The sequence below is a fragment of the Ovis aries genome, chromosome 17, assembly GCF_016772045.2.
Source record: "Ovis aries strain OAR_USU_Benz2616 breed Rambouillet chromosome 17, ARS-UI_Ramb_v3.0, whole genome shotgun sequence".
In the NCBI taxonomy this organism is placed as follows: domain Eukaryota; kingdom Metazoa; phylum Chordata; class Mammalia; order Artiodactyla; family Bovidae; genus Ovis; species Ovis aries.
In genome coordinates this window covers 55719735-55745243 of record NC_056070.1, presented here as the reverse complement: position 1 = coordinate 55745243, position 25509 = coordinate 55719735, and the positions used below count along the sequence as shown (strand labels likewise).

Genomic DNA, 25509 nt, shown 5'->3' with positions numbered 1-25509 from the left:
CCTTCGAGCAGTCACCCCTGAAGCAGAGGCCAAAGAGTGAGGAACAGCTGACTGTTTAGCACTTCCAGTTTTCCAGCAAGTTCCTGGAATTGAAATCACACTGACAGACATTTCTGACCAAGACTTGTATTTTAACAAACGAGAGACTCTTCATTAGGACATAGTCTCAGAATATTAAGTTGACAACTTTCTTTTCTAAGCCCTAAGTATTTTGTAATCTTAGAGGTGTCCACCAAACTGAGTCCCTTGAGGAGAAAAACTGTCTTCATTTGTGTATCCCCAACCCTGGGTCTGGCACATGGTAGGGGGCCCACAGAACTGTATAGGGTAAATACGTGGGCTTTGTAAACCAGTCCACAAAAAGTAAAATCCTAGGTCAATTAAATATTCCTTTAGGTTGAGAAAGCTCATCTCCTTTGTCAGCTAACATCTTAAAATTCATACATCTCAAATCCACACATGCAACTGAATCTGGTTCCTCGCCCTGGGGGTCAAGACAAAGCCCATCCCCCTTCCACCCACTGCTGGTGGAATAACAGAAGAGTACATCCTCCAGGGAGGAAAACTCAGGGACATCTATCGCAATCACCAACAATTCCTTTTCTAGGAATTCCGCCTCCAGGTAGACTGCAAGCATTCCAAGTGAAGATATACCAAGTCCTTTACTACAGCAACAAACTGGAAACACCCAAACATCCACTGATAAAGGAGCAGTTAAATAAGGTATAGGCATGTGAAGGCATGCTATGCAGGCATTAAAGAAAGAGAAAGACATTGTGTGCCCACACGAAGATACAGATGTGTGTGCACGGTATGCTGTCACCTATATTAAGAAGGGGACGTGTGCTTGGGGACCAGCAGGGTAAGGACGCCCGAAAACGGGTTTCTCCTTAAAAACAAGCACACTGGTAGCCACTGCAGGGAGCACTTTGGGCTTGGAGCACCCTGGCCTCAGAAAATTATCACTATCTGATCTGTCTCGGTCCTCCTGGGAAAAGACTAGAGTTTAAATACTTAGCTTTATTTCATAATCATAATAATTTGGGGGGACGGGCCCATGGAGAACCTAAGATTCCTTATTAGCGTCTGAAGAAGACGTGGCCCCAGCCTTCAAGACAAGGAGAGAAGCAGCTTTCCCAGACTCAATACCAGTAGACTTTCTTATGTCTCCGAGTCCCCTGGATCCCCAACCATATGTTCTTCACTGAAGCAAAAATCTGATAAGGAACTAACAGGGTAACTTCCTTTGTGTTGAGAGGCTATGGGTGTCCAGTTCAGCCTGCATCCATGGAAGGAACTGACAGCAATCATAAATGGAGTGAGCATCCTATCTGCACTGTACAAAGAAGGGCCAAGAGCCACATGGGAATCCTCATCCAACGCTGTTGCTTTCCTTCTCATTTTCTCTCTCTCCTGCTCTTCCTTTCTTCTCCGGGCTGTTTTTAATTGACCTGATGCAGGTCTTGCACAACAGAAGTGCTTGATCTCTGTACGGTTATGGAAAAACAAACAGTGGTAACTGTTTCATGTGGCAAATGTCTGAGGCAGTGAAACCAAGTTGGGGAACACAAGAGGCTAGCCAGAACACTCACAAGTCCTCCTGCATGTTCCCAGGGATCTGTAAGGCCACCCGAATGAGTAAGCCTGTACCCAGACCCAGAAAGAACTTAGGAGGGCCTCAGTCTCGGCAGCTGACTCTTGAGTGCTGAAGGTGTGCCCCAAACTCCAAGCACACATACCATTTAAGGAAATCCTCTCTATTCATCTGCCCACTACCCTAACCAAGCAGAAACTTCAGTGGCCGCACATAACAAAGAATGCAGACTATATGATTAGTCCAGAGAGTCCCTCAACAAATAGCAGTAACACACCCTGGCAGGGGAAGGGGGATCTGATTTTCAGAGTCATCACATGGTATTAATTGAAATGTTTGGTTTTCAACAATAAAGTATAGCCTGTACTCAAGGCCTCATTTCTTCTGGGAAATCCTTCTTAGCCCCCAAGTCCAAGATGGGAACCCTCCTCTGAGCTTCTGCAGTGCTTTAAACCACCCAAGTATGAACCCCATTCTCCTTGCCTATGCTGTCATTACGTGAGAGCTTGTCTCACCCACTGGGCCTTCTCAGGGAGGGGCAAGATTCCAACTTATTCACACTCGGTCTCCCTGAGCAAGCCCAGTGAGCGCAGCACACTATCAGCTGCAGCAATGAATGCATTGCAAATGCAGCCCCAGGAACAGCCGCCAGAGAAAAGGCCAGACATTCCCTTCCACCTTTTCCACAGGGGCACCAAAAATTCTCCTGTTGCTTATAAAGGACTGTCATTTAAATGCTGTTGGTTTCAAAGAAATAAGTGGCTGGGCTTGAAGACAGGGAAACTGCCAACCAGTTCAGCCAGATTTCCTCCTGCTTTGTCCCCTGATGAGGAAGAGGAGAAGGCTGTTACCTGCGGGAGGTGGACGGGCCACGGTGGTGGTCAGTGCCGGTCTCCTTCACCAGGTTTCCTTTGCAGCAAATGACCCTTAACTTATCCTGATATGAGGACGCCAGGTAGATGGCTCCTGAGGAGATTGCAGGGCCCAGGTAGCGTGGGTTGGGGATTTCCAAATATGCTCGGGCGGGGGTCCTGTAGAGTTCCAGATGAGAGTTTGCACAGCTGGTTATCTCCACTGTTAGGACCCAGCCGCTGAACTTTTCACAGCTGTTCAGTCGCTAAGTCATGTCCAACTCTGCGACCCCATGGCCTATAGCCCACCAGGCTCCTCTATCCATCCAGGCAAGAATACTAGAGTGGGTTGCCATGCCCTCCTCCAGGGGATCTTCCCAACCCAGGGATCGAACCCAGGTCTCCCGCATCACAGGCAGATTCCTTATACCGTCTGAGCCACCCGGGAAGCCCACCAGGATGGAGTGGGTATCCTATCCCTTCTCCACGGGATCTTCCGAACCCAGGGATCAAACCCACATTTCCTGCATTGGCAGGGAGTTCTTTACCACTGAGCCACCAAGGAAACCTAATTCTTACCCCAGAGAGGAGCGGGCCTGGATCTCAATTACTTCGAGTGAGTTGAAGTGAGTCACAAACAGATAGGGTTCTCTGTAGGCTGCGTGGCCACCACGGAGGAAGAGCATGGGGCAAGGAAGGGTTAAGAGACAGAAAATCAAAACCTGGCTGCAGTGCAACCTTGGACCCAGCAGTCCCACCTCGTGTATCCTACACATGCACCCACGTGCCTGTATAATGAGGCATGTTTAAGTTTATCCCCTGCCACTGCTGTTGGGGCAGACGCTGGGAGCCCACTCAGGGAACATCGTGCGGGATCAGTTATATAAATGATGGTGCAACTATGGGAGTCTGCAGAGCCGTGCGAATGCACGAAGCAGCGCTCTCTATGCTGGCACGGGAAACACCCAAGGTGCAGAGTGCGGCGTGCACAGCAGCTCAGAATGCATGTCAACTGTGCTGCCTCACTGGTCCTTTAAAAGGGAGAGGGATGAAGAAAGTTTATGTGCCCATGTTTGCATAAGGCACTGACTGGAAGGATAAGAAACGCAGAACTAAGTCTTTTTTTCCCTTAGGGGAGTAGGGATGAAGAAATTTGGGAGACAAGTAACATGGGCAAGACTTTCATTGTAACCTTTTAAAACTGCTTAATCAGATAGCTTCTCCAAAAAGTTTAATAAAAAAATGATTGGGTTCATAGACAATCAAGTATTTCTGTTCCTAATACTATATATTTCTCTATCACAGTGTCAAACTCTAGGATATAATGTGATCTGGTTTTGGTCTTAAAGGGAAACAGATTATCACTGTTACTCCTTGTGCTGAACTGTTATTTCAATATTAGTCACACCTCCTACTACTCAGGCCCCCATGGACTCTCTCTGCCTGGAATCCCAGCTAAGCCGGCAGGATGGGGTGGAAGCGAGAAGGCCTGGGCGCCTCTGCTTTTGTGCTCGTAGAGGCAGCCCTGGTGCGGAGGGTGAGACCTCCAGCCGCTGGCCCCTGCTAAGCCCCCACCTGACAGCCAGTCTGACTGACAGCCACTCTGTGAAGCCATTTTCGATGTCCCGGTGCCTCTGTTGACACCGCGTGAAGCAAAGCTGTCCAGTCAAGCCCCAGTCTCAGGCAATAATAAGCAGTTGTTCTGAGTCACTAGGTTTTGGAACATGTTATGGAGCAACAGATAAATGAAATAGCCTTGAAGGGTATTTCAGCCGTAATGGTATTTCAGAACATTCACACAGTCATCGTGTATGTGTGTTTACCCTTGACACAGCAGCTCCACTGTTAGCATTTCTGAGCTGGGGATATTACTTAACCAGTGTGCGAATACCGTTAAGTTCATCACAGCGTTGTTCACACTTGAGCCTGTTTAGAACTGGTTAAATTGACGGGTGATCAGCTGTGTCGTGAGATGCTATGCAGCCTGGTGACACGATTTAAACAAACTCACAAGGAGTGATCTCCTTTCTGTCATGAGAGGCTGGTGGGTTTGGTTTATGCATCATGCCCCAGGATCTCTGTCCTGGGCACTTACATGGGAGATGCTACATGTGGCACCTGGTGTCTAAGGGAGCCCCCAAACACAGTGCATAAGCCAAAAGGAACTACACCAGCAGTTCCTACCAGGGACACCAAGTACTAATCCCCACACCCTGCCTCACCTACCAAAGGCCAGAGGTAAGCGACTCCACTTGAGATCATCCGTGCGGCTGCGTCTTCCGTAAGAATCCACGAACACCCCGAATTCTGGAAGGAGGCAGAGTCCAGGGCTTGAGCATGGCCAAAGACAGGGAGTATCAAAGACACACACTGAGAGAAGAGTGGGGAGGCCAGCCAGGGGGACGTGGGTCGTGAAAAACCTCAGCTCTGCTGAGCCACATTTCTTGTGATTATTTACTAAAGAAGAGGGATCGAGTGAAAGTGGAGAGACAGGAAGTGGGTGATGGAGGAAGAGTCAGGGGGAGGAGGAAGAAACAGACCCAGAGATTTAGGGAGAGGAAAGAGGAAAGGAGAAGAGTGAGGGACAAAGAAGGACAGAGCAGACCGGTCTGGAAGAGACTATGAATGGACCTGGCTACAGCCTGGTGGGGGCGCCCCAAGGGTGCTGGTGGAGCAAGACCAATGTTCCCTGTACTCCAGCAGCAGCACCCCCGACCCACCCCGAGGCCCCTGTCTGGGACTGTGGGTGCCCTGAGCACCCCCAACAGCCACCGGTGGACTCACCGTGGAAACAGAGCAGGAACTCCTCCCGCTGCCCCGCGCCGTTCACCTGCATGATGGACACGGGGAAACTGTTGGAGGAGGAGGCAAACACGGCAGGCGCCAAGGAATGGTCGTTCTTATCCAGGAATTCTGTAAAGGCAGGCGAGACGTGGGGCCTCAGGACCAAAGAGGAGCCCGGGGTGGCGGCGGGGCCAGAAACGTGCCAGCAGGGGGTGCGCCCGGGCCCTACCCTCCAGCGTGTACTGCTTCATGTCGATTTCGTAGAATTTATTGGTTCCGATGAGGATACTATAGTTGGTAAAGTGGATACAGCTGCAGGGCTCCGAGGTCTCAATCTCCTAGGATGGGGGTGTGGGGGGCAGCAGAGAGGAGGATATGAGCGTTGACTTGGAGCAGCCCCTGCTGTTCCAACCAGGCCACGTAGGGTTTGCCACCCAACTTTCCCTATGGTCTTCACACCAAGCAAGTCCCTTCACATTCTTCGTAAGGATCCATGGTCCCTTTGCTACCTTTGGGTTCTTTGCAACCACAGACTAAAAAGGTCAAATTGCAACCGAAAAAGTCAAACACCATTTTAAGAAAGAGGGGTAGCGTTCAAACAGAGCTTTAAAAATACAACATTCTAATCAGAAGAAAAAGCCTGGAGGAATACACCATCAGTGGTGGCTGGAGGAAGTGGTTTTAGTTTCCTTCCTTTTCCAAGCTTCTCAGTTTCTACCTGGAATCTGCATTATGTACTTCATTACTGTCACCATCGCTGTTCTCATCGTCTGAATTATCGGCTTCCTAATTACTTCCACTTGTTTACGGGCCAACCCTAAGGAAGGGCTGCAAAAAACCTCGTTACATTTTACTCCAGATGGTGGCCAGGAATTATAAATAAAGAATGATTTCTGAGAATTTTCCTGAAGCTAACAGTGCAAACTTTAATCAGCGTTATCCTCACCATTAAATATTTACTGATCACTAAGTATGAGGAAACTGCATGGCAGGGGAAACATGGTGAGATGGTGGGGAAAGCCAGACTTCAGTTTGGGTCTCAACTTTATAACCTAGGATCTTGGCCAACCTTAGTCATCTTATCTGAGAACTGGGGATGGTCATTCCTGCTTCTCACAACTGTTGTGAAAAGTGTGTGAAACAGCCAGCCCAATCTGTTTAGAACAGGTGCTCAGTTGAAACACTAACAGCAGCCCACCCCAGATAAGACAGTTTCTCTAACAGGTAGTGACCCTTACACATTCATCCCTCCTTCTACTTTTGAGACCAACCATAAAAGCACCTGCAATACATCAGGCTCACAATGGGTGGAACATTCCTGTCTCGGGACAAGAGATGGCTTTCTCGGGAAGGAAAGCAAACACAGTGATCCAGCAGATGCCTGTCTGCACTCCAGGCAACATCACAACACACTCTGCTCCAAGGAGAACCAGCTCCCGAAACGGATTATCAAAACAGCCAGCACTGGCTTTTCTAAAGGTAATTACTAGACACTTCTGTGATCTGAGAAGATTCTGGTAGGGGCCTCCAGGTCTGCTTGCTCCTCAGAGCTTCCTATTTTCTGTTATTTCAAAAGAGGAGTCTCCTCCATCAGCCACTTTCCTCTCTCCCCTCACAAAAAGCTGAATTTGCAGGGCTGGCTAGAGAGGCTGCTCACGCCTGGGAGGAGGAAAGGCAGGGAGAAAATTGATGGCCACTCTGGAGTGCCCTCTAGGGAGCAGGGCACCCTCTTGTTCCCTCTCTAAGGAGACCACCCAGGATGAAGGGAACAGACACAGGCACCTTCCCACCAGCTCGCCAGGAAAGCAGGCCCAGCAAGGCCCAGGACTTACTTTCCGAATGCAGTACTTGCTGAGGTTTTCATTGTAGCGGAGAATGACAACTTTGCTGGGCATGGCTGCACAGATGCAGAGCCCGCTCTCAATCTGAAAAGCAGTTGGGGTGGAGGGTGGGAGAAGAGCATCACCAATGGGTATACCAGCTCCATGGCAAAGCTGGTTAGGAGCAGGGTCTCTCAAGCTGCCACCATGGACACGAGATCAGGTTGTCCCCCATGGGGAGGGGCCGTGCCGCGCAGCCCTGGGTGTTCAGGAGCAACCCTGGCTCTGCTCATGTGATGCCAATGGCACCACTACCAGTTGTGTTGAAAAGAAGCAACAGAAATTTAACCCAGTTTAAGGACAGGGCTTCCAAGGTCAAACTGTTAAGCAGAGGAGCCACAACAACTCCCAGAAAAGTCGCCAGCTGGGGCCCAGAGGACCACTTACCTTGCCAGCAGCAAATAAGTGGCAGCCCTTGACCGCTTCAAAGATGTTGGGCGAGATGTCCGGTTGGGCGGGGAGGTGAGACTGCGCGAGGGACTGCTTCACCTTCTTCACATCCACGAGACACAGGGCCCGCTCCTCTCCTGAGGGGACCGGGGACAGCAGAGCACAATGGCGGGTCTCATTCTAACCTTGAGTAAAAGCCACTCCAGGACACACAGATGCATGAATTTCCACAAATCCCCATTAACACAGGTTAGGGCCAAGTGTTAGATCTAAAAGGAAAACATCTAGCCTCTTGGTCAAGACTGTGGGAGGAAACAAAAATTCCTCAGACAAAAAATCAGAGAATGTGAACTGAACGTTCAAATGTGTTCCCCACCAAAGTCAAGAGCGTTTGTGTTGTGAGAAGCGAGGGACTTTTATAATATAAAACAGTGGACATGGGGGTTCCGTGGCAGTCCAGTGGTCAGGACTCCGCACTATAACTGCAGAGACAAAGGTTCAATCCCTGGTCAGGGAACTAAGATCCCACGAGCCATGTGACTAAAGGAAAGAAAAAATGTACCACGTGAAACTATTCTGTATGATGTTATAGTGGCAGATATATTTGTTACACATTCGTCCAAACCCACAGAATGTATAGGAGTGAACCCAAATGTAAACTATGGACTTGGCGTGACAGTGACGTGTCAGTGCAGGGCCACGCCATGTCCCACCCAGGTGCTGATGATGGAAGAGGCCGTGCGTGTGTGACAGCAGAGGTATACAAGAATTCTCTCTACCTTCTGCTATGAACCTAAAACTGCGCCCAGGGAAAATGCTAAGATGGAAGTGGGGAAAAAGAAAGGAAAGCAAGCGAGAAAACAAGCCTACAGAGGAGAAGCACTGAGAGATCAAGGAAAGCTAATTCCTGACCATATGGATCCAGCCGGCCAAGCCTGAGTTAAGATTTGACTGTGAATGTTTTGAACATGGAGCCAATGCATTATTGTTTTCCTTTAAAAAAAAATATATTACCTATAAAGAGAGGAGAACAAAGCCTTTCTGCCCTGGGTATGTAAGACAATGCCCTTGTTCTTAGCTGACTGGCTGAAGAATCTGGAGTCAGAGCTCCAACTGACTCTCACGTGGTTCAGAATAAGTGAGAAAGAGTGTATGTGTGTGTAGGAAAAAAGAAATAAATATGTATCAAACTGTTAGTGAGTGTTGCATGCAAATGAAGGGTCTGAGACCAGGGAGAACGGGGATGCACACAGCAGGGTGGGCAGGCTCTCAGAGCACAGGGGCTCGGGCCCCTTCAGAGACCCAGAGGGAAGAGCCCCTCCTGCTCCAGCCTGCCCCCGAGTTTGACAAACATGACATGTGAGTTTCAAATCGTTTCCCTTACAAGTGAAGGCAAAGTGCCGTGTCCTTGGCTTCCCACCTGCGATCATGAGGAGCTTCTCCAGGTCCTTGATGATGTAAATCTGGAAGACTGCTCCGATTCCTGGGACGTGGGTGAGGGAGTTCTTCAAGACATTCAGCGCATACAGCCCTTCCTCGGTGCCCACCAGCACCACCTGCCAGGGCGCAAGTCCCCGGGAAGAGCATGAGCAGGGCCATGTCCCCATTACCACCCCTTGACACGGTCCTGTAACGCGTGCGGCTATGGCCAGATCCCAGCAGATGTCCCAAAAAGAGCATCGTCACCTGGTCGCTGAAGGGCAGTGTACAGTTCATGTCCAGACGGTCATCACCTTCCAGTTTCAGCAGGGAGTTTCCGAGCAATTTCTTTTCACATGTGAAAGAGAAGAGAGAGAAAAAAGGAGGCCACAGTGAGGCTGAACTGTTCGTGACTGGACTGTCCAGAGAGACAGAGGCAAGAACAGAGGAAAGTTTAATGCCAGGGAGAAGGGCAAGTTACTCCTGCAGACACTCAGAAGCACACACCTGCTCCTGACTTGCCCCCTACTTTGATCTGAGCTCAAAAGGCAGGACCTAAATGTTATTGGTGTCTCTGGGCAGTGGTTAATTAGCATCGGGGCCATAACTTGGTTTATATGCAGAACTAAATGAGCACAGGAGACACAGATTCTGTCACACAAAACAAGCCAAAGATGAAGGGTGTCACTGCAAAGGGTTAATAAGCCATGTGGACGCTCCTGTCCCTCCAGGCGGCGGCACAAGTGCAAAGCCCAGTGTCAGCGACAAACCAACCCGCTCCTGAGTCTCTTTACCTGATCCCACGCAGGAAGAGGCTCGTAGGAAGTACAGTCACGGCCCTATTGTACACACATGGATGGGGCGTTCAGTTAAAGGCTCACACGTGGGAGATGGGTCATCAACACAGGGCTTTCTCATGAGAGGGAGGCTGGTGGCTAAGGACTTCCGATTGCTAACACTTGAAGTGTTTATTAGGAGCTAAGTGTTTGAAAAGAGCTGTTGGGGCTTTGGTGGTGGAAATGCCAGTGAGTGATGAGCACTGTTTGTATCCTGGAACGTTCCAGGAGGAGTGATGCCAATCAAGGCCCACCCACATCTCTAACATCTTCAGGAGAAGTAGGATTTCAGACCTGCCTTCGGAAGAGCAGATCACGTAAAAGCAATTGAGCAGTTATGAAAAAGTTTCCTGAAAGAGACATGGCTTTTGGCAGCCCTTTGTGCTACTTGTAACACAAGCCTTTGAGCCACGTAAAAGCATCCGGGTAAAGGAGAGAGAGTATTTCCTTGTAAGTAATTTGCAGCTGTGCTGCCAGAACTGAGATCTAGTATGCCTTGAAGGGCTGGCTAACGGTGGCGAATCCCTCCTTCTAGAGGGTTCAGGCGGGGGAACCTGTGAGGCCAGACCCTGCCTGGAAGCCTGGATCTCTAGGGGCACAGAATCCCATCACCCTTCAGAGGGGGAGGCCGAAGGGACCCCCACCCAGTCAGCCCCCTCTACAAACACAAGCTCTGGCCCGCGTGCGTACTCACAGCGTCGGCTTCCGCCTTTTCCCTAGACACTCTCCCACCTGCCACAACTGACTCTAAGGCGGTGACCCAGCGCTGCTTGTCAGGAAAGCTGGGAGCCAGCAAGTAGAGGGTCCTCCCAGGCCAGCAGGTGGTATGGGGGTGAGACTCCATCTTCAGGACATAGGGGACATCTAGGAGATTGGGCAGAGAGCGCAGGGTGGAGTTTGCCACCCCCATCAGGAGGGAGGGCCAAGCCACCTGCGTCCCAGTTACTTAGCAGAAGTGCAGGTAGGGGGCGGGGGAGCCTCCTTTGCAGGCTGATCCTGCACAGGGGCCCCTCCCACCCACGCTGAAGGCTGCAGCCCAGCCCACCTCCCGGGGCGGGGGGGCGCCTGCCGTCCCTCACCTGCTTTGGCTGTGTTTGCAAGTTCAGAAGCACCAACGGCGCCATGAATAGACACGTCCCCATCGGGAAGGCACAGCTCAAATTCTTCCACCGGCCTCTGTCCAGCTTGGTGCAAAGAGGAAGGGCAGAAAGAAAAACAAAAGAACAGGAACAAGAACAAGGGGAGACGAGAGGAAGAGAGAGAGACGGAGTATGCGTGGGAAGAGAGGCGCACGAGAACAGAGGAGGGAGGAGATGTGCGGAGAAGGCGAAGAGGGAAGATAAAAACAAAAGTAAAATGTGTCAGATGAAGAGCACAGTCAAATTTCGGATGACGATGCAGATTTAGGGGTTAGTTGGCTGAGGCGGAAGTTCTCGGAAGGTGTATTAGCAGGTGGAATCTTCAGGGCAGCACCCTGCAGGGTCTTCAGAGGGGAGACCTATAGATGTGAGTATCGTACCAATAACCTTTAGCGGAGTCACTTGGGTTTTAATTTTCAAAAATGGAAAATTCGTAGAAGGCTTGCAACGCAGTCCGGAAAACAGAGCCTTCACGCCAAGACTAGGAGACCTGGGCCAACTGCGTGCAACGAGATTCCCCGACTCATTAATTTACCTTCTCTGGCTTCGTTGTCGTAAATGAGGACTTTGGAGCCCTCCAGGACGATGTACTTCCTGTCCCAGCCTTGCTGTCCTCGCTTGTTATTCCTGGGAAGACAGACGTGAGAAAGAACTGTTTGAACTTGGAAGAATCAGGTGGGAGGCAAGAGTGGGGAGGAGAGGAAATCCCAGTAAAGTTGCTTCCCTGGAAAACAACAGGAATGACATGCCGGGGTGGGGAGGGAAAGCTTCCTTCTACCCTCTGGCTTGTGGGGCTGGCCCTGAATTCAACTGATGTTAAGACACATGAACAGGAGAGACGCGCACACACGTTTAATTTTGTGTGTACGTGGGAGTCTCCACAAGCAAATAAAGCCCCCAAAGCAGATGGGCCCAAGTGCTTATATCCTAAGTCAAACGAAGAACAGTTAACTGTGGAAAAGTAACACGGTCTGTGCACATAGGTTTCTCCCCTCTGGCCTTGCCCCTGCTCTGAAGATAAGAATGCTCCTTTCCTCCAGGCTGCAGGAAGAACAGCTTTGACATGGAAATATATCCTACTTTCCAGGAGAAATCGGGGAGGTCAGAGTGTCCCTCATGCATCCGCTGTTTTCTAAGTGCCTTTAGCTCAAAACAATCCTTTACCCCAAAGTGGCCTTTTCCAGACCGGCATATCCTGCTGCCCTTCACCAGCCACCGCTTGCCCACCCGCTGCCAGGCCAAACCTCCCTGCAGCAATACCTGGGCACCTTCATCCACCCTTCCAGGTGCAAACTGCTGCTGGGTTCCTTGGACTGCAGGCCCGGGGAGTTCATCTTGTCGCGGCAGAAGGCCTCAGTGAAGTGTGTGGCATATTCGGCTGGCAGGCCACAGGTGGCTGGCAAGCACGTGGAGCACTTGGGATGGCACATGACCTGACATTCTAGGGAAAAGCAGTGGACAGGCTGAAAACACACCCGACTGCTGCTGGACCTTCCCTGCACCTGCCAGCCAGCCCCCGAGCTCCACCCTGCCTGGCTCTGCCACTCAGGGCACCCCTCAGCCCTCCCAGGCCCCAGGCCCCTAGTGGAGACAGCCAAGCTCTCTCAATCCAGTCTTCCTGGCTTCTCCCAGGCTGCCACAGACAGCAGTGCAAAGGACACATCTGCACATCTCCCTTGAAGCCAGGACACAGCTTAAAGGTGAGGAGAGACCAGCCTGAGGGAAAGGAGGCTGGAAGTTCACAAAGCCCAAGGCATTTTGCACAGGCGATTGGAGACATGGGCTGAAAATGCATATAAATTCCCTCCTTGAACACGGGGAAAACAGTGTCCTCCCCCTAAGACTAAACGTGTGAAAATGAATGCACTATATGATGGGCCTTCCCGGTGGCTCAGCTGGTAAAGAATCTGCCTGCAAAGCAGGAGACCCGGGTTCGATTCCTGGGTTGGGAAGATCCCCTGGAGAAGGGCAAGGCTACCCACTTCAGTATTCTGGCCTAGAGAATTCCATGGACTGTATAGTCCATGGGGTTGCAAAGGGTCAGACATGACTGAGCAACTGTATGATGAGGAATGTTTAAAAAAAAAAAACAACCGTTGGACATAACTTTAGTGGAGACGCACAGGGGCCCTACCCCAAATGCACAGCAGCTGCTTTTACCGAGACACTTGGATGCCTGACGTCCGAAGTGCACGGTATCCAGACACACGGCGCACTTCGTGGCTCGCATGTTCAGTCCCACGTTGAACCGGTGAGGGATGTTGTGGTGCATGCGCTCCTTAAGACGCCGGCTGAATTCTGGAGGGAAATTTTATTTTTAAAAAATCACAGTGCTGCAAAATAATACCATCAAGAAAGTGAAAAGACACCCACAGGATGGGAGAAACGTTTGCAAATCATCTCTCTGGCACGGAGCCTGTAGATAGGATGCAGAAAGAACTCTTATGATGCAATAATAACAAGACAACCCAATTAAAAAGTGGGCAAAGGATGTGAACAAATGTCTCTCTGAAGAAGATAAATAAATGGCCAAGATGCACAGGAAAAGATGCTTGATGTCATTCTTCATTAGGGAAACACAAATGAACACCACAGTGAGAGGTTAGTTCATGGTCACTGGATTATCTAGACTCAAAAATATGGGAAATGGGTGTTGATGAAGATGTGGAGAAATGAAGGTCCTCATGCACTGCTGGTGGAAAAGCAAATGACGCAGCCACTGTGGAGTCCAGAATTACCAGATGACCCAGCAATTCTACTCCTAGGTCTATAACCCAAGAGAACTGAGAACATATGGAGCCACAAAATTTGTGCACAGATGTTCACAGCAGTATTATTTATGACAGCCATAAATGGAACCAACCCAAATGTCCATCAACGGATTAATACATAAACAAAATGTGATGATCACACAATAGAATGTTATTCTGCCATTAAAAAAAGGGAAGAACTGATAAATGCTACAAGATGGATGAATCGGAAAAACATGCTCCACAGAAGAAGCCAGACACAGAAAGTTATACAAGGTGCTTCCTTTATGGGAATTGTCCAGGACAGCAAATCCATGGAGACAGAAAGCAGACTGGTGCCTGTCAGAGGTTCCATGAAGGGGGAAATGGCAAGTAACTGCCAATGAGGTTAGGGGGTATTTTTTTGGTGGTCGAGTGGAGGGACCAAAAATGTTTTAAAAATTCGAATGTGATGATTATACAACCTTGTGAACTTACTTTAAAAAAAAATCACTGAATTATACATTTCAAACAAATGGATTGTATGGTATGTGAATTATATCTCAATAAAGCTGTTTTAAAAAAAAGCATCTTAGTGACAGATTGTGAAACTATTTTAACACTAACAGATGTGTCTAGATTTATAGGAATCAAATTAAGATCGCCATTATCTGGTTATTAGGAATTAGGTTTTATTTAAAAACACATTCCCAGTAGGAGATGGTTAATATGATGGCATAGCTGTTTGTGAGCATAAACAAACATATGCTTCTAAATCAGTTGTTTGTAAATATTTTAGTCGTGAAAGGTATATTTTCCAGATGAGATCATGGAGCACTTTCCAGAATCCAGTTTAAAAATCACCATTCTTGAATATATTTAAATAATTTTAAAGACTTCATTTTAGCTTCTTGCTTCAGATTATTTCATAGAGAATTTCTGTTCAATACAAGACCAATAATGTGTTATAATATTTTCATAACCAAAATGTGAGTAAACAAACACAGCAAATGAACTGAAGTAAGTTCCAGATGTAGCAACCATGGTTTTGCATTAATTATTTATGTAAAACATGAAATTTGCAAGCTTGTAACTGATGAGAATTAAAGTATGTTTATACTATGTTAAAAAAAAAACAATATTCTGCAATACAGACTTTCTGACTATTAAATACATAGACTGACTGAAGAAGTCCCCCTTCATGCCCAATTCTTCCATGAATAACATCCTTTTTTAAAAATCCAAGTTTTAAGCCTCAAAGAACTGATTCTGCATTTAAATTTCAATCAGTTAAAACAAGATTAATTTTTTCTGTTTAGACGGCTCCCTTCTCAATAGTGACCTAACTAGGTAAAAGCAGCTTTAAATAGAAAAGCTCAGGATCCAAATTTCTGAATCCAAATTGGATTCTCCGAACAACATTGTCTTCTTCCTTTAACAGAAAAGTCATGAGGAATAAATAACATAAATGCACTCTGAACATGCCATGCACACAAAGGAGATGTTTGGAGTGTTATAGACTACTCAGGGAGCCGCTATATGCAACCTCATGGAAGAACCCAGGGGCCAAAATGATTTTCATCTGTGTTAACAGCACCACTTTGAAGACTTTAAGAGTGAAGCTCTTTGATTCAAGGTGTTATGTAAACATGGGAAACGAGATGACATCATTACTAAAGAAGAAATGACAACAAAATTCCACTGAGACTGGCAGCTGAAGTGGGTTGATGGTGATACCCTGATATTAAACCACAGCTATTCTGCTCTCCCTGTGACTTTCCAAACCAACTTCCTTGGCTTTTTTTAAAGTCCATCCCATCTCTAGGTAAATAGAGTACATTTGAAACCACAAAGAAAACTCCTCACACCACTGGTATAAGGATTGGTACAACCAACCTTCAGAATACATACAACCTTTAACCCAGTGACTCATTTCCCAACAACTTATCCGAAAGTCATAGCACCCATAGCTGTGCAGAGTGTTCACTGCAGGGTGTGTATGGAAACAAGGAACTGGAAATAACCTAAATGCTTGTCAACTGAGGTCTGGATTAACAGGTGAATTATAAACCCCCCACCATGGAACACCATGCAGCCCTCTAAAAACATGGGGTCAATCCATATGGGCTAATATGAAACCTGCTAAGAAGGCATTTTAATTAAAGAAGAAAGATGTTCTGCAGTGTACAGCACTGTGGGCTGATATTTATGAAAGCAAAGAGGATTATTATTTTCTCATATCCCTTAAGTATGATTATAGGACACCTAAATAATAGACATGCAGTTAGCTCATGAGCTCTGGCTGGAAGAATACAATGGTTGACCCTGGGTAACGGAACTGGGATTGGAAGAAGGCTCACTGCTTATTCTTTAGCCCTCCATATTATCACTTGTCCTTTTCACCCCAGGTCTGCAGTTCTCAGTCCATTAAAAAAAAAAAAGTCAATGCAGGTCCAGTGGCCCCTTGAGAACGTACCCTCTGGAGTGGAAGACTCCTTCCTGCGGCTGGACGGCGGGGCAAGCAGGCTCAGGGCGCTGGGCTGGTGCTCGGGTGACCGCACAATGGCGGACATGGCAATCTGCTGCCTGGCGGTAGCCGGCGTAGATGGGTGTGGGTGGTCTGCGGCTTTCCGGTGGGCAGCTGGAGAGAGACCAGTCCAGCGCCTTTAGGTTAGTGGGGTCCCCCAGAGGCCCCAACCAAGTGGACTGCCCAGGGTCTGGCTCTCAAATGCCTGAGACCACAAGGACACCCGGGGTGCCATATGGGCCATGCCGAGGGTGCCGTCACCACCAGGCTGAGACTCCGCTCATCTCCTTGAGACGGGCCCTCGGCCTGGTGCACCGCCCTCGCTGTCCAGAGCGCCCATACCTTCCTCCCGGGCGGAGCGGAGCTCGATGCGGGTCTTCTGCAGGGCTTCCTCGAGCTCCGCGCAGCGAGCTTTCTCCTTCTCCAGGGCCACCTTCAGCTCATTGTACTGCAGAGGAACCTGTGTGGGCAAAGCAGGGTCCTCTTTCCGTCGACTAAATAAACCCTAGCAATGGAAACAGAGATATCTCCTAACTCCTGGAAACTGGCACTGGGAACTAACTAAAGGAACTCTGCCTCGGGAGGAGCAGACCATGAGAGCCAGGCGCATACTCACTGCAAGCGGGCTTAGTAAAAATGGCATGTGAAGGGGTGGGGGGACTGAGCCACAGCCCCTCCCAGCTGGCTGGAAAAAAATGGGGGTGCGGAAGTTTCCACCGAGAGGGTTAAAGATGCTTGAACTGCCACCACCTCTTCCTTTAGCAATCCCAAGGAGAGCCATTTCCTGAGACTTTACCCTCAAAAAAAAAAAAAAAAATGGAAGTGGAGGATGGAATCAGGAGAGATGGTTCAGAAATCTTGCCTTGAATTTGTCTCATGATGCTTAGTTATAAGACACAGAGATGAGTGGTGGTTTTTTTTTTTTTTAAAAAAAAGATACTAAAATGATATCAACACAAGGGGCTTATGCCAAGAAAAAAAATGCAAATGCAATATGTATTGTACATGGGAGAAAAAAGTAAAACATAGGATAATGAGACTGAAAACAAAATTAACAACCAAAAAACACATGGGAATACCCTGACTACATCAAGTGACATAATTAGATAACAGTCCACTGCTAAAATAAAAAAGATTCACCATCATCAGCACATACAAGCACAGTCACACAGCACACAAGCAAGTCCACGTTGGACAGACACCGCTGTTCGCCTCTCCTGCTGCTCTGTTCTCCAGAAGGAGAACTCAGCATCATAAGACACCCTTCAGCCCATCTCCCCTTCCTATACCATCATCAGTGCTACGCTGACATCTGAGCGCCTTGGGAAGTTTCCAGCTCCTTAGAGACCTTCTTGAACTGAGAACACCTGGCCAAAACTACCATGAAGGCTGCAGTGGTTCAGGGAAGCACGCTTCGGGCTTATTAAAAAATCTTCCCATGTGTATCTATCAGCCTGTCCATCCCTATCTCCTGGTCATTGTTTTAAATGGTTACCATTTTAAAGGCAGGGATGGAGCAGCACCCCATGGAGGGGACAGCTATCCAGTCCGACTCTCTGGGCAGGTCACAGCAGCACTCTGGGCCCCAGTCTCCTACTGATCCAATCAGAGGGACTGAGCAGATGATGTCTAGTTTTTCTGGAGTCCCTTGTGCATGACCTGAGATTCCTTCTCTGTCTAGAATCCCATGTGTGTGCGTGCTCAGCCTCTTCAGTCGTGTCTGACTCTGTGTGACCCTGTGGACTACAGCCCGCCAAGCTCCTCTGTCCATGGGATTCTCCAGGCAAGAATCCTGGAATGGGTTGCTGTGCCCTTCTCCAGGGCATCTTCCCAATCCAGGGATCAAACCTGCTTCTCTTACATCTATCTGCATTGGCAGGCGGGTTCTTTACCACTAGCACCACCTGGAAAATCCTAGAATGGCACACAAATGACCTCTAATCTCTCTAGAGTCCCTTACACACGAGCAGAGAACCCCCTCTGGAATCTGGGATGCCAACCTGAATACTCAGCCTTCCTCTCTGCTGCCTCCTCCTCCCCAGCTGCTTGGGAAAAAAATCTCATTCCTTCACAGAGGAAGGCAGCACAATTTTAAAGGCCATGAACACAGTACAGTGTATCACAGATTCCAGACTGACAGCCTCTCTTCAGAGCCATTCTGATGATCTCAAAGCCTCTTTTTTCAACCCAAAACAAAGAAATTGTGCATTCTGTCTTCTCCGACGTTCCTAGGATTATCTACCCCAGTGACCTTCACGGAATCATCATGATTGAACGAAACTGCCCACTGCCTGCTTTTCACACCCTCTGACCCACCTTTTTCTTTTTGGCGGGCTGGTCCATTTTGGCTTGCAGAAAATCGATGAGTTTGGTTTGCTGGGAAATAGTGCCTTCCATCTTCACCTTCTCATGAGAATAGAGAACCTAAGATTCATGAAAACAAAAAGCACCTCAGATGCCGAAAGAAACAGACTTTTAAATTCGATACTTTAACAAGAAATAAAGTCATTACAACACTAACAAATGAAAAATTCAACAAAAGCCACACTGAGCCAATTGTTATTTACTTAGTCCTGATCTTATTGCCCACTGTCCCCCACCCAACAAAGACAGACTCAAGTACAAAGATACATGAAAAAGCAAAAATAGCAAATGGTGAGTAGAAGAATCTAGAGGGTGGTCATGATAGAAATTTCCCAGCTTCTCTTAACATTTGAAAAGTTTTCGTAATAAAATACGAAAATACACAACATGAAGAGACTGCTCATCTTACCAGGTGGCTTTGAGCCATCACACTTGGCCTCTGTAGACAGTTTCTCTGTAAGCTCCCGGTGCTGATTCTCACCTGAATGTTTTCCAGCTGATATTCCAGGTCACTCCTTTCTGTCTTCAGCAGATCAGCCCGATCCAGAGCTTCTTGCAGCCCTTGAGTCAGACGGAAAATATGATTCTTCTGCAGGTCCATCTGCTGCTGTAACTTGGCTTGCTGGTGGGGGGAGAGGCCGGAGAGAGAACCTTCAGACCACACACAATGCAACACGCTCCCTCACTGTCCCCACTCAGACTCATTTCAGATGTGGCACCAAAATTTCAGCTCGTTCCAGGATGACTAGTTGTCTGAAATTCCACAACGATGCATGAGCAGTCTCAACCACTGCTGAGAGAACTCACTTTGTGATTCTCCGTGTGGCGCACACAAATGGGAGTCGTAGCACCTTTAACTCAAAAGGGCACCGCGTCAGTGCAAGAGACCAACAAGCACACCAACAGCCATGGTGGGAGGCGGTGCTGCTACCATGAGGGGAAGGCGGGCGATCCCAGGGCCAGTACAAGTGTCAGTAAAACCCATGGAAAACAAGATTCTGTTTAATATATTGCAAATAGTTTTGTGTGAGAACTCTCTCTCCAATTCTTTTTTTCTACAATGGAAGTCAACCAGAAAATAGGGCAGGCGGTTAAAGATACTGGCTTTATGGGTCTCTTACCTAAAATGCTCTGTTTCTAAAAAGCAGAGAAGAACAGCTATCCTGACAGGATACTGCTTGGTTTCACCCAACCCCTGGCATCCAGGCTAACCATACTAGCAGTGGCCCAAACACTCCCTTCCCCAGGGGCCTAGACCGTCTGCAAAGGGAAGGACAGAAGGCAGTAAACAGCTGCTCACCATCACCACGGGGCTTTCCCAACAGGCGAGGGCAAACCTCAGTGCTCTCTGCCCCAGCAGGCTAAGAGCTATAGACGCCCTCAGCTCGGCAAAACCTCGCCACCATATTTCTCTTCCCTCCACTGATGTTTGTGTTTCCATTCCTGCTCCTCAATGACCTTCCTCTTGAGAGGCAGCTGATTCTGAGGCATCATGGTGCCACGGAAAAAAACCTGGGCTTTAGAACATTCCAGACCCTGGTTCCAATGCTGACTTTAAAAAAAAAAATTTTATTTGGCTATGCCAGGTCTTAGTTGTGGCAAGTAGATCTAGTTCTCTGACCAGGGATCAAACTCAAGCCTGGTAGCGGGAGCACGGAGTCTTAGCCACTACACCAACAGGGAAGTCCCCTGACTTAACTCTTATCAGTCCTATGACCAGGGGCAGCTCACTGCCTCTCAGACCCTCAGTCTCTTCATCTGCAAGTGGGGGTAATAACCCCCTTCTCTGGGTGACACACCAAGCCCAGTGCCCAGCATCCAGCAGATGCTCGATGAATTTCAGTGCTGCCTGCTTCATCCTTCTTTCTTCTCTCGATGCAGTCCAGGTGTGCCCCCTCACTTTTCCATCTGCCCTTCCTACCCGAACCTACTCCACCAGCCCCTCTCCATCCAGCCTCTGTAAAGCAAGAGGTACTGATACTAACTCAGAATCACCTGTCCTGGGTGCACGACCTAGAATTTCTGAGTCAAACCACAGAACGCCCTAAAATACAAAAGAAAAGAGAGAAAACAGCTAGGATAATCTCTTCCAGGGAGCCATCCGTCCCCTGTAGCACAAATGATTACTTCTGCAAATTACCCTCTTTAGTTTCCTTCCGCTATTTTAGGACAACACTAATTACTAGGCAGGAAGCAGAGAAACAAGTACTAGGGACAAGAATCTGTTTGGTGACAACCAGGCCCAAAATATTTCTCTAGAATCAACACATCAACTGTCCATTAGCTTTCCAAGAAACTGGCTGCTTATTTACTACAATAGAAAACAAATAAGAGTGACACTGGTGCTCAATGAAATGTTTTCTAAAACCATTTACCTGCTTCCCAGAGAGCAGTAAATGGAGGCTATTCCTGCCCGGTGTTCAACTGAAAGGAGGGCTCCAACCATGTGATTAGATCTGTCCGCCGATTTTATGACGGTGACAGGAAACTGGGAGGACGCAGAGGAACTAGACACAGAACTAGAGTGGGAAACACCCCTGGGAACTGGGAGGAGGGGCCAAAACCAACATGAGAAGGCTTAACAGGATGGTATTTAAAAAAAACCTTCAAATAAACAAAGGTATTTAAAACAAAACAAAACAAAAACATCCAGAAGGGCTGGTGGTGATCTAACAGATCAATGGGTGTCAGTGGTGTGATAAGCCACCCAAAGAGCCCAGGACAGTGGTGGGGCCAGCCCACTACTCCGTGTTGTTCAAACCTCAAGGACTTCTATAAACTGTTCGGAAAGATAAAACTACCAGAAAAGAACATCTCAATCCTGGTGGGACTTGAAATGTTTCAGTTAGAAAAGAAAAGGTGACATGGAGTCAGGAGAGCTGAAGAGATAGCGAATCCACTGTCACAGGGATAATAAAATAAAAAGTAGCTCTCTCATAGAAGTGTCACACGGAGTGTATGAGCTAATTCATGCAAAGTACTCAGGCACCTGGCATGTGGTATGTGCCAAATTAAACATGAGTTATTTTTTAAAATAATAAAAGAAAAAAGAAAAACAAGTTATTTTTATTACTAATCAAGTAATATGATCATTAATCAATATTAACTTCCTACTTTGGTTGGAAATATAAGACTACTCCCTGTTTTCAAATGTTTTGCTGTAATAGAACCAATGGTTGGAAGTTACAGGCTTTAGTTCAAAACCAGAAAGAACTTTCCAAGAGTTAGAGTTGCCAGAAAAATGAGTTGGGCAATCTTGAGTCACTTTAAGTCTTGAGTCCCAGGTGCCCCAAGCCCACCTGTGAGGGAGGCTGGGGAAGGGATTCTCTACCTTGGAAGGGGGATTATTTGACAGGATTAGCAAATGGACTTCGGAGTTCTGGTATCACTTCCAAGTCGGGACTAGTCATGCCTGTAAACAGCAGTGTCAGAAAAGTTTCGGAGGCCACTGTGGGCCCGAGAGAAAAGATTTGAGAGAAAGCTCTGTTAGTGAAGTCTGCCAGGGAAAGGGTAAAAGAAATGGTGGGGCAAGTGCTAGAAGTTGTGCTAAATGACACACAAAAATTCTCTCCAACTGTGAGACTCTGACTCTGGCTCCATTTACAAGAATCTGTACCGGATGGACAAGACAGGCAAGCTGAGCCCCCGACCACCTGCTGACACAGGGCCCACCCCAAGCCAGGATGCCAGCTGCACCCTTGATGGTAAAGATCACTGTGTTTCCAGTGCTCTCAGCTCTCAACGAGATCTGCCTCCAATCCAGTGCAGCCAGATGTCTGTCTTCAAAAAACCCTCTGTGAGGTGCAGACAGGGGAACTGGAAATGTTCCCCAGTAGTTTTAGAAGTGAGAACAGGGGACTGAATCAGGATGCCAGCCTTCTATTTCTAGTCTTGCCACTGACTCACCACGTAACCTTGAACCAAAGCAGAGTTGTTGGGGCCAACGCTCTTTCCTCGGAAGGAAAAGAGGACAGGCGAGATCACCGATTATTTCTGTGCTTCCTATTTCCAACGTGTGTCCAAAGTGGGGACACTGCCTAGTGGGGACACTGCCTAGTCATTCCAGATAAAAGACCATTCTCTGATCATTCTCTATCTTTTGTCATTCTCTATTTGACAATCAGGGAGATTTAAAAATTTCTGTTATAATATTCTGAGAGTCACCTTTGGTGAACTTTCCACCCATGTGTAATATTGATTTTATTTAAAAACTTCTTTGTTGTGGTAAAATATACATAAAATTTACCATGTTGGTCATTTGTGTTCTTTTTGGCCACACCATACAGCATGCAGGATCTTAGTTCCCTAACCAGGGATCGAACCCATACTCTCTGCATTGGGAGCATGGAATCTTAACCACTGGACTGCCAGGAAGTCCCCACTTTAACCATTTTTAATCCTACAGTTTGGTGGCATTAAGTAGAGTCATGTGGCTGTATATCATCATGGATCCATCTCCAGAACGTTCCCAACTATATTTTTTAAAGTTATTCTAGAAAACATTTTATGCTCCCCTGCAAAATGTGCACCACATTTTTCAAACTTAATAGCATAGTTATAATACTTCTACCAGCAGAGCCTCTCAGGGACTACAGGAAGCACACAGTAAAACCTCCATTTACCAAAACAGATATACTGGTTGATTCAACTGTCAGGCTCATTGTGGCTTAAACAGAACACTCTTGAGTCTAACTTCTCGTGAAATACCTTTATAAACTGCATTTGTCCTGACAGGTCAATTCTAAGGAATGAAGACAAATTATCAGTGATTCCGCCAAACCAAGGCTTTGGTTGGAGGAGTTGTCCTCAATTTAAACAGAGATTTTCAGAATTCTATTCAAAGGTACAGGAAATAACATAAGGATTGGACTGGTTTAGGAGATCAATTTGAACTTTTTGTTTTGTGTCTCAAAAGCAGGGTGTCATTTCTTTTGCATTGAATTAATTGGATGTTCAAAAGTTTCCATGAGATTTGGCGTTCAGCATTGCCTGATCAGGTCTCTGTCCCGTGCATGGAGCTCATCAGGCTACAAACTTAATATACTCTGGATATTAACTCTAAAGAACAATTCAACTCAATATCTATTTGCCCTCATATTTAATAAACTTCCAGTTAGCATATACTCACTTTGTGCTTGACACTCCATTAAGCACTATTTGGGAGGGCACAATAACAAAGAGGCCCCCAGGGCTTCTTGACATGTTCTTTTAACGTGTTAAACACCTTCCAGAAAGTACCCAGTGACCATCTTACTCTTCCTTGAGAATTTCAACCTTGAAATCTTAATTTCTTAATTTGGACCTGCCCACCTGAGGACAAGTGTTCACTTCTGAGAGTATGCCCGACTATTTACCAGGCATCTTACACCCACCTCTTCCAGAAGCCTTTGTTTGAGCTCTCGTTCCGTCTCCAGCTTCTGTTGTAAACTTCGGGCGTTCATTTCAAGCATGGCATGCTTCTTCTCCAGATCATTGAGCTGGATATTTGGAAAAATTGGCCGTGACAACATATTTAGGAACGTTATATGCTAACGACTTTTGCCAATATCCACAAACCTTCACAGCCAAAGAAAAATCAAGTTCTAAGGGTCAGAACATAAACACTGGTTTTTAAAAGTGAAGTGAAGTCGCTCAGTCATGTCCGACTCTTTGTGACCCCATGGACTGTAGCCTACCAGACTCCTCTGTCCATGGAATTTTCCAGGCAAGAACACTGGAGTGGGTGGCCATTTCCTTCTCCAGGGGATCTTCCCAACCCAGGAATCGAAACCAGGTCTCCTGCATTGTAGACAGATGCTTTTACCATCAAAGCCACCATGGAAGTCTAAAGAATCGTGTTTGTAATTGTTTTACACTGTATGTGTTAGTTGTGTCTGATTCTTTGCGACCTCAGGGACTGCGGCCCACCAGGCTCCTCTAGCTCCATGGAATTCTCTAGGCAAGAATACTGGAGTGGGTAGCCATTCCCTTCTCTAGGGAATCTTCCTGACCCAGGGATTGAACCCAGGTCTCCTGCATCGCAGGCGGACTCTTTACTGTCTGAGCCACCAGGGAAACCCAGGTTTTTAAAAGCATACCACAAATGTCTATGTCAAAGATAAGCCTTATGTAGATTATTCTGTTAGGAGAAGCTATTATTTCTAAGGGATGGGTCATACGTGTAGCTACCTGTGACAAGTTCTAGGAAGATGACTTCTCCAAAATTTATTTATCTGATACGCTTTGGCTGAATTAAATCATCATATTCCAAATGCTTGCTTGCATGGGATAATATCAGAACTCTGGGATGAAAGGGCAGACAAGCTCTCTCAAAGATCTTGTATCAAGTCACAAAGGCAGAGAGTGGCCCTTAAGTAGACATGTACGCAAATAGTGACTACTCTGTCAAGTGATGATTTTGATAAGAGGTATGGAGGAGAGAAATTCATCCTGAATGGCCTGTCACTGGGAGAAGATGGGGTCAGAAAGTCTGGAGTCTTAAAGGATGGGTAGGACTTGGCTGTAGAATACTTTAGGACAGTCAGGTAGAAAAAAATGTCCTTCAAGCTAAACACCGAAAAGCTCATTTATCTCTAAATAATACATTTAATTTTTTCATGGTTAAATAACATATTTACTTTCCTCATGGGGTATCTATTTTAAAAAATTAGTAAGCCAATACCAAGGAACTCAGGAATATTCCTGAGTAGCAAGCTCTAGCTTCAATCTGGTCACTTCTATGAAATTCCAATAAGGAAATAACCATGGATGCCCATAAAGATTTACACTCATCACAATGTTATTTATGACAGCAAAAAAAAAGAAAAAACTGGAAGAAGTTCAAATTTCTAACACAAGCAGAATGATTAAAATAGGTGTCTCACAAGGGTGTCCACTTTCACCGCTACTATTCAACATAGTTCTGGAAGTTTTGGCCACAGCAATCAGAGCAGAAAAAGAAATAAAAGGAATCCAAATTGGAAAAGAAGAAGTAAAACTATCACTGTTTGCAGATGA

At 47.1% G+C, this 25509-nt stretch overlaps 1 protein-coding gene across 10 annotated transcripts in view; it reads right to left on the bottom strand.

Annotated features, from left to right (window-relative positions):
• CIT (citron rho-interacting serine/threonine kinase) overlaps positions 1-25509 on the bottom strand; it is a 173913-nt gene that overhangs the window by 6000 nt on the left and 142404 nt on the right. For 5 of the 10 annotated variants that reach the window (XM_027956519.2, XM_042234636.1, XM_042234640.2 and 2 more), the window contains 20 exons: positions 23886-23990; positions 18995-19135; positions 18466-18573; positions 16492-16654; positions 16099-16263; positions 13054-13191; positions 12154-12334; positions 11429-11520; positions 10834-10938; positions 10449-10618; positions 9713-9757; positions 9186-9266; positions 8920-9055; positions 7497-7636; positions 7062-7154; positions 5459-5567; positions 5230-5358; positions 4672-4752; positions 3025-3103; positions 2446-2625 (listed from right to left, as the gene is read on the bottom strand). In XM_027956519.2, coding sequence (XP_027812320.1) covers positions 2446-2625; positions 3025-3103; positions 4672-4752; positions 5230-5358; positions 5459-5567; positions 7062-7154; positions 7497-7636; positions 8920-9055; positions 9186-9266; positions 9713-9757; positions 10449-10618; positions 10834-10938; positions 11429-11520; positions 12154-12334; positions 13054-13191; positions 16099-16263; positions 16492-16654; positions 18466-18573; positions 18995-19135; positions 23886-23990 — 2441 coding nt within the window. The remainder of the gene's footprint in view (positions 1-2445; positions 2626-3024; positions 3104-4671; positions 4753-5229; positions 5359-5458; positions 5568-7061; positions 7155-7496; positions 7637-8919; positions 9056-9185; positions 9267-9712; positions 9758-10448; positions 10619-10833; positions 10939-11428; positions 11521-12153; positions 12335-13053; positions 13192-16098; positions 16264-16491; positions 16655-18465; positions 18574-18994; positions 19136-23885; positions 23991-25509) is intronic. The other 5 variants (XM_027956521.2, XM_042234637.1, XM_027956522.2 and 2 more) reach the window with 3 other exon arrangements.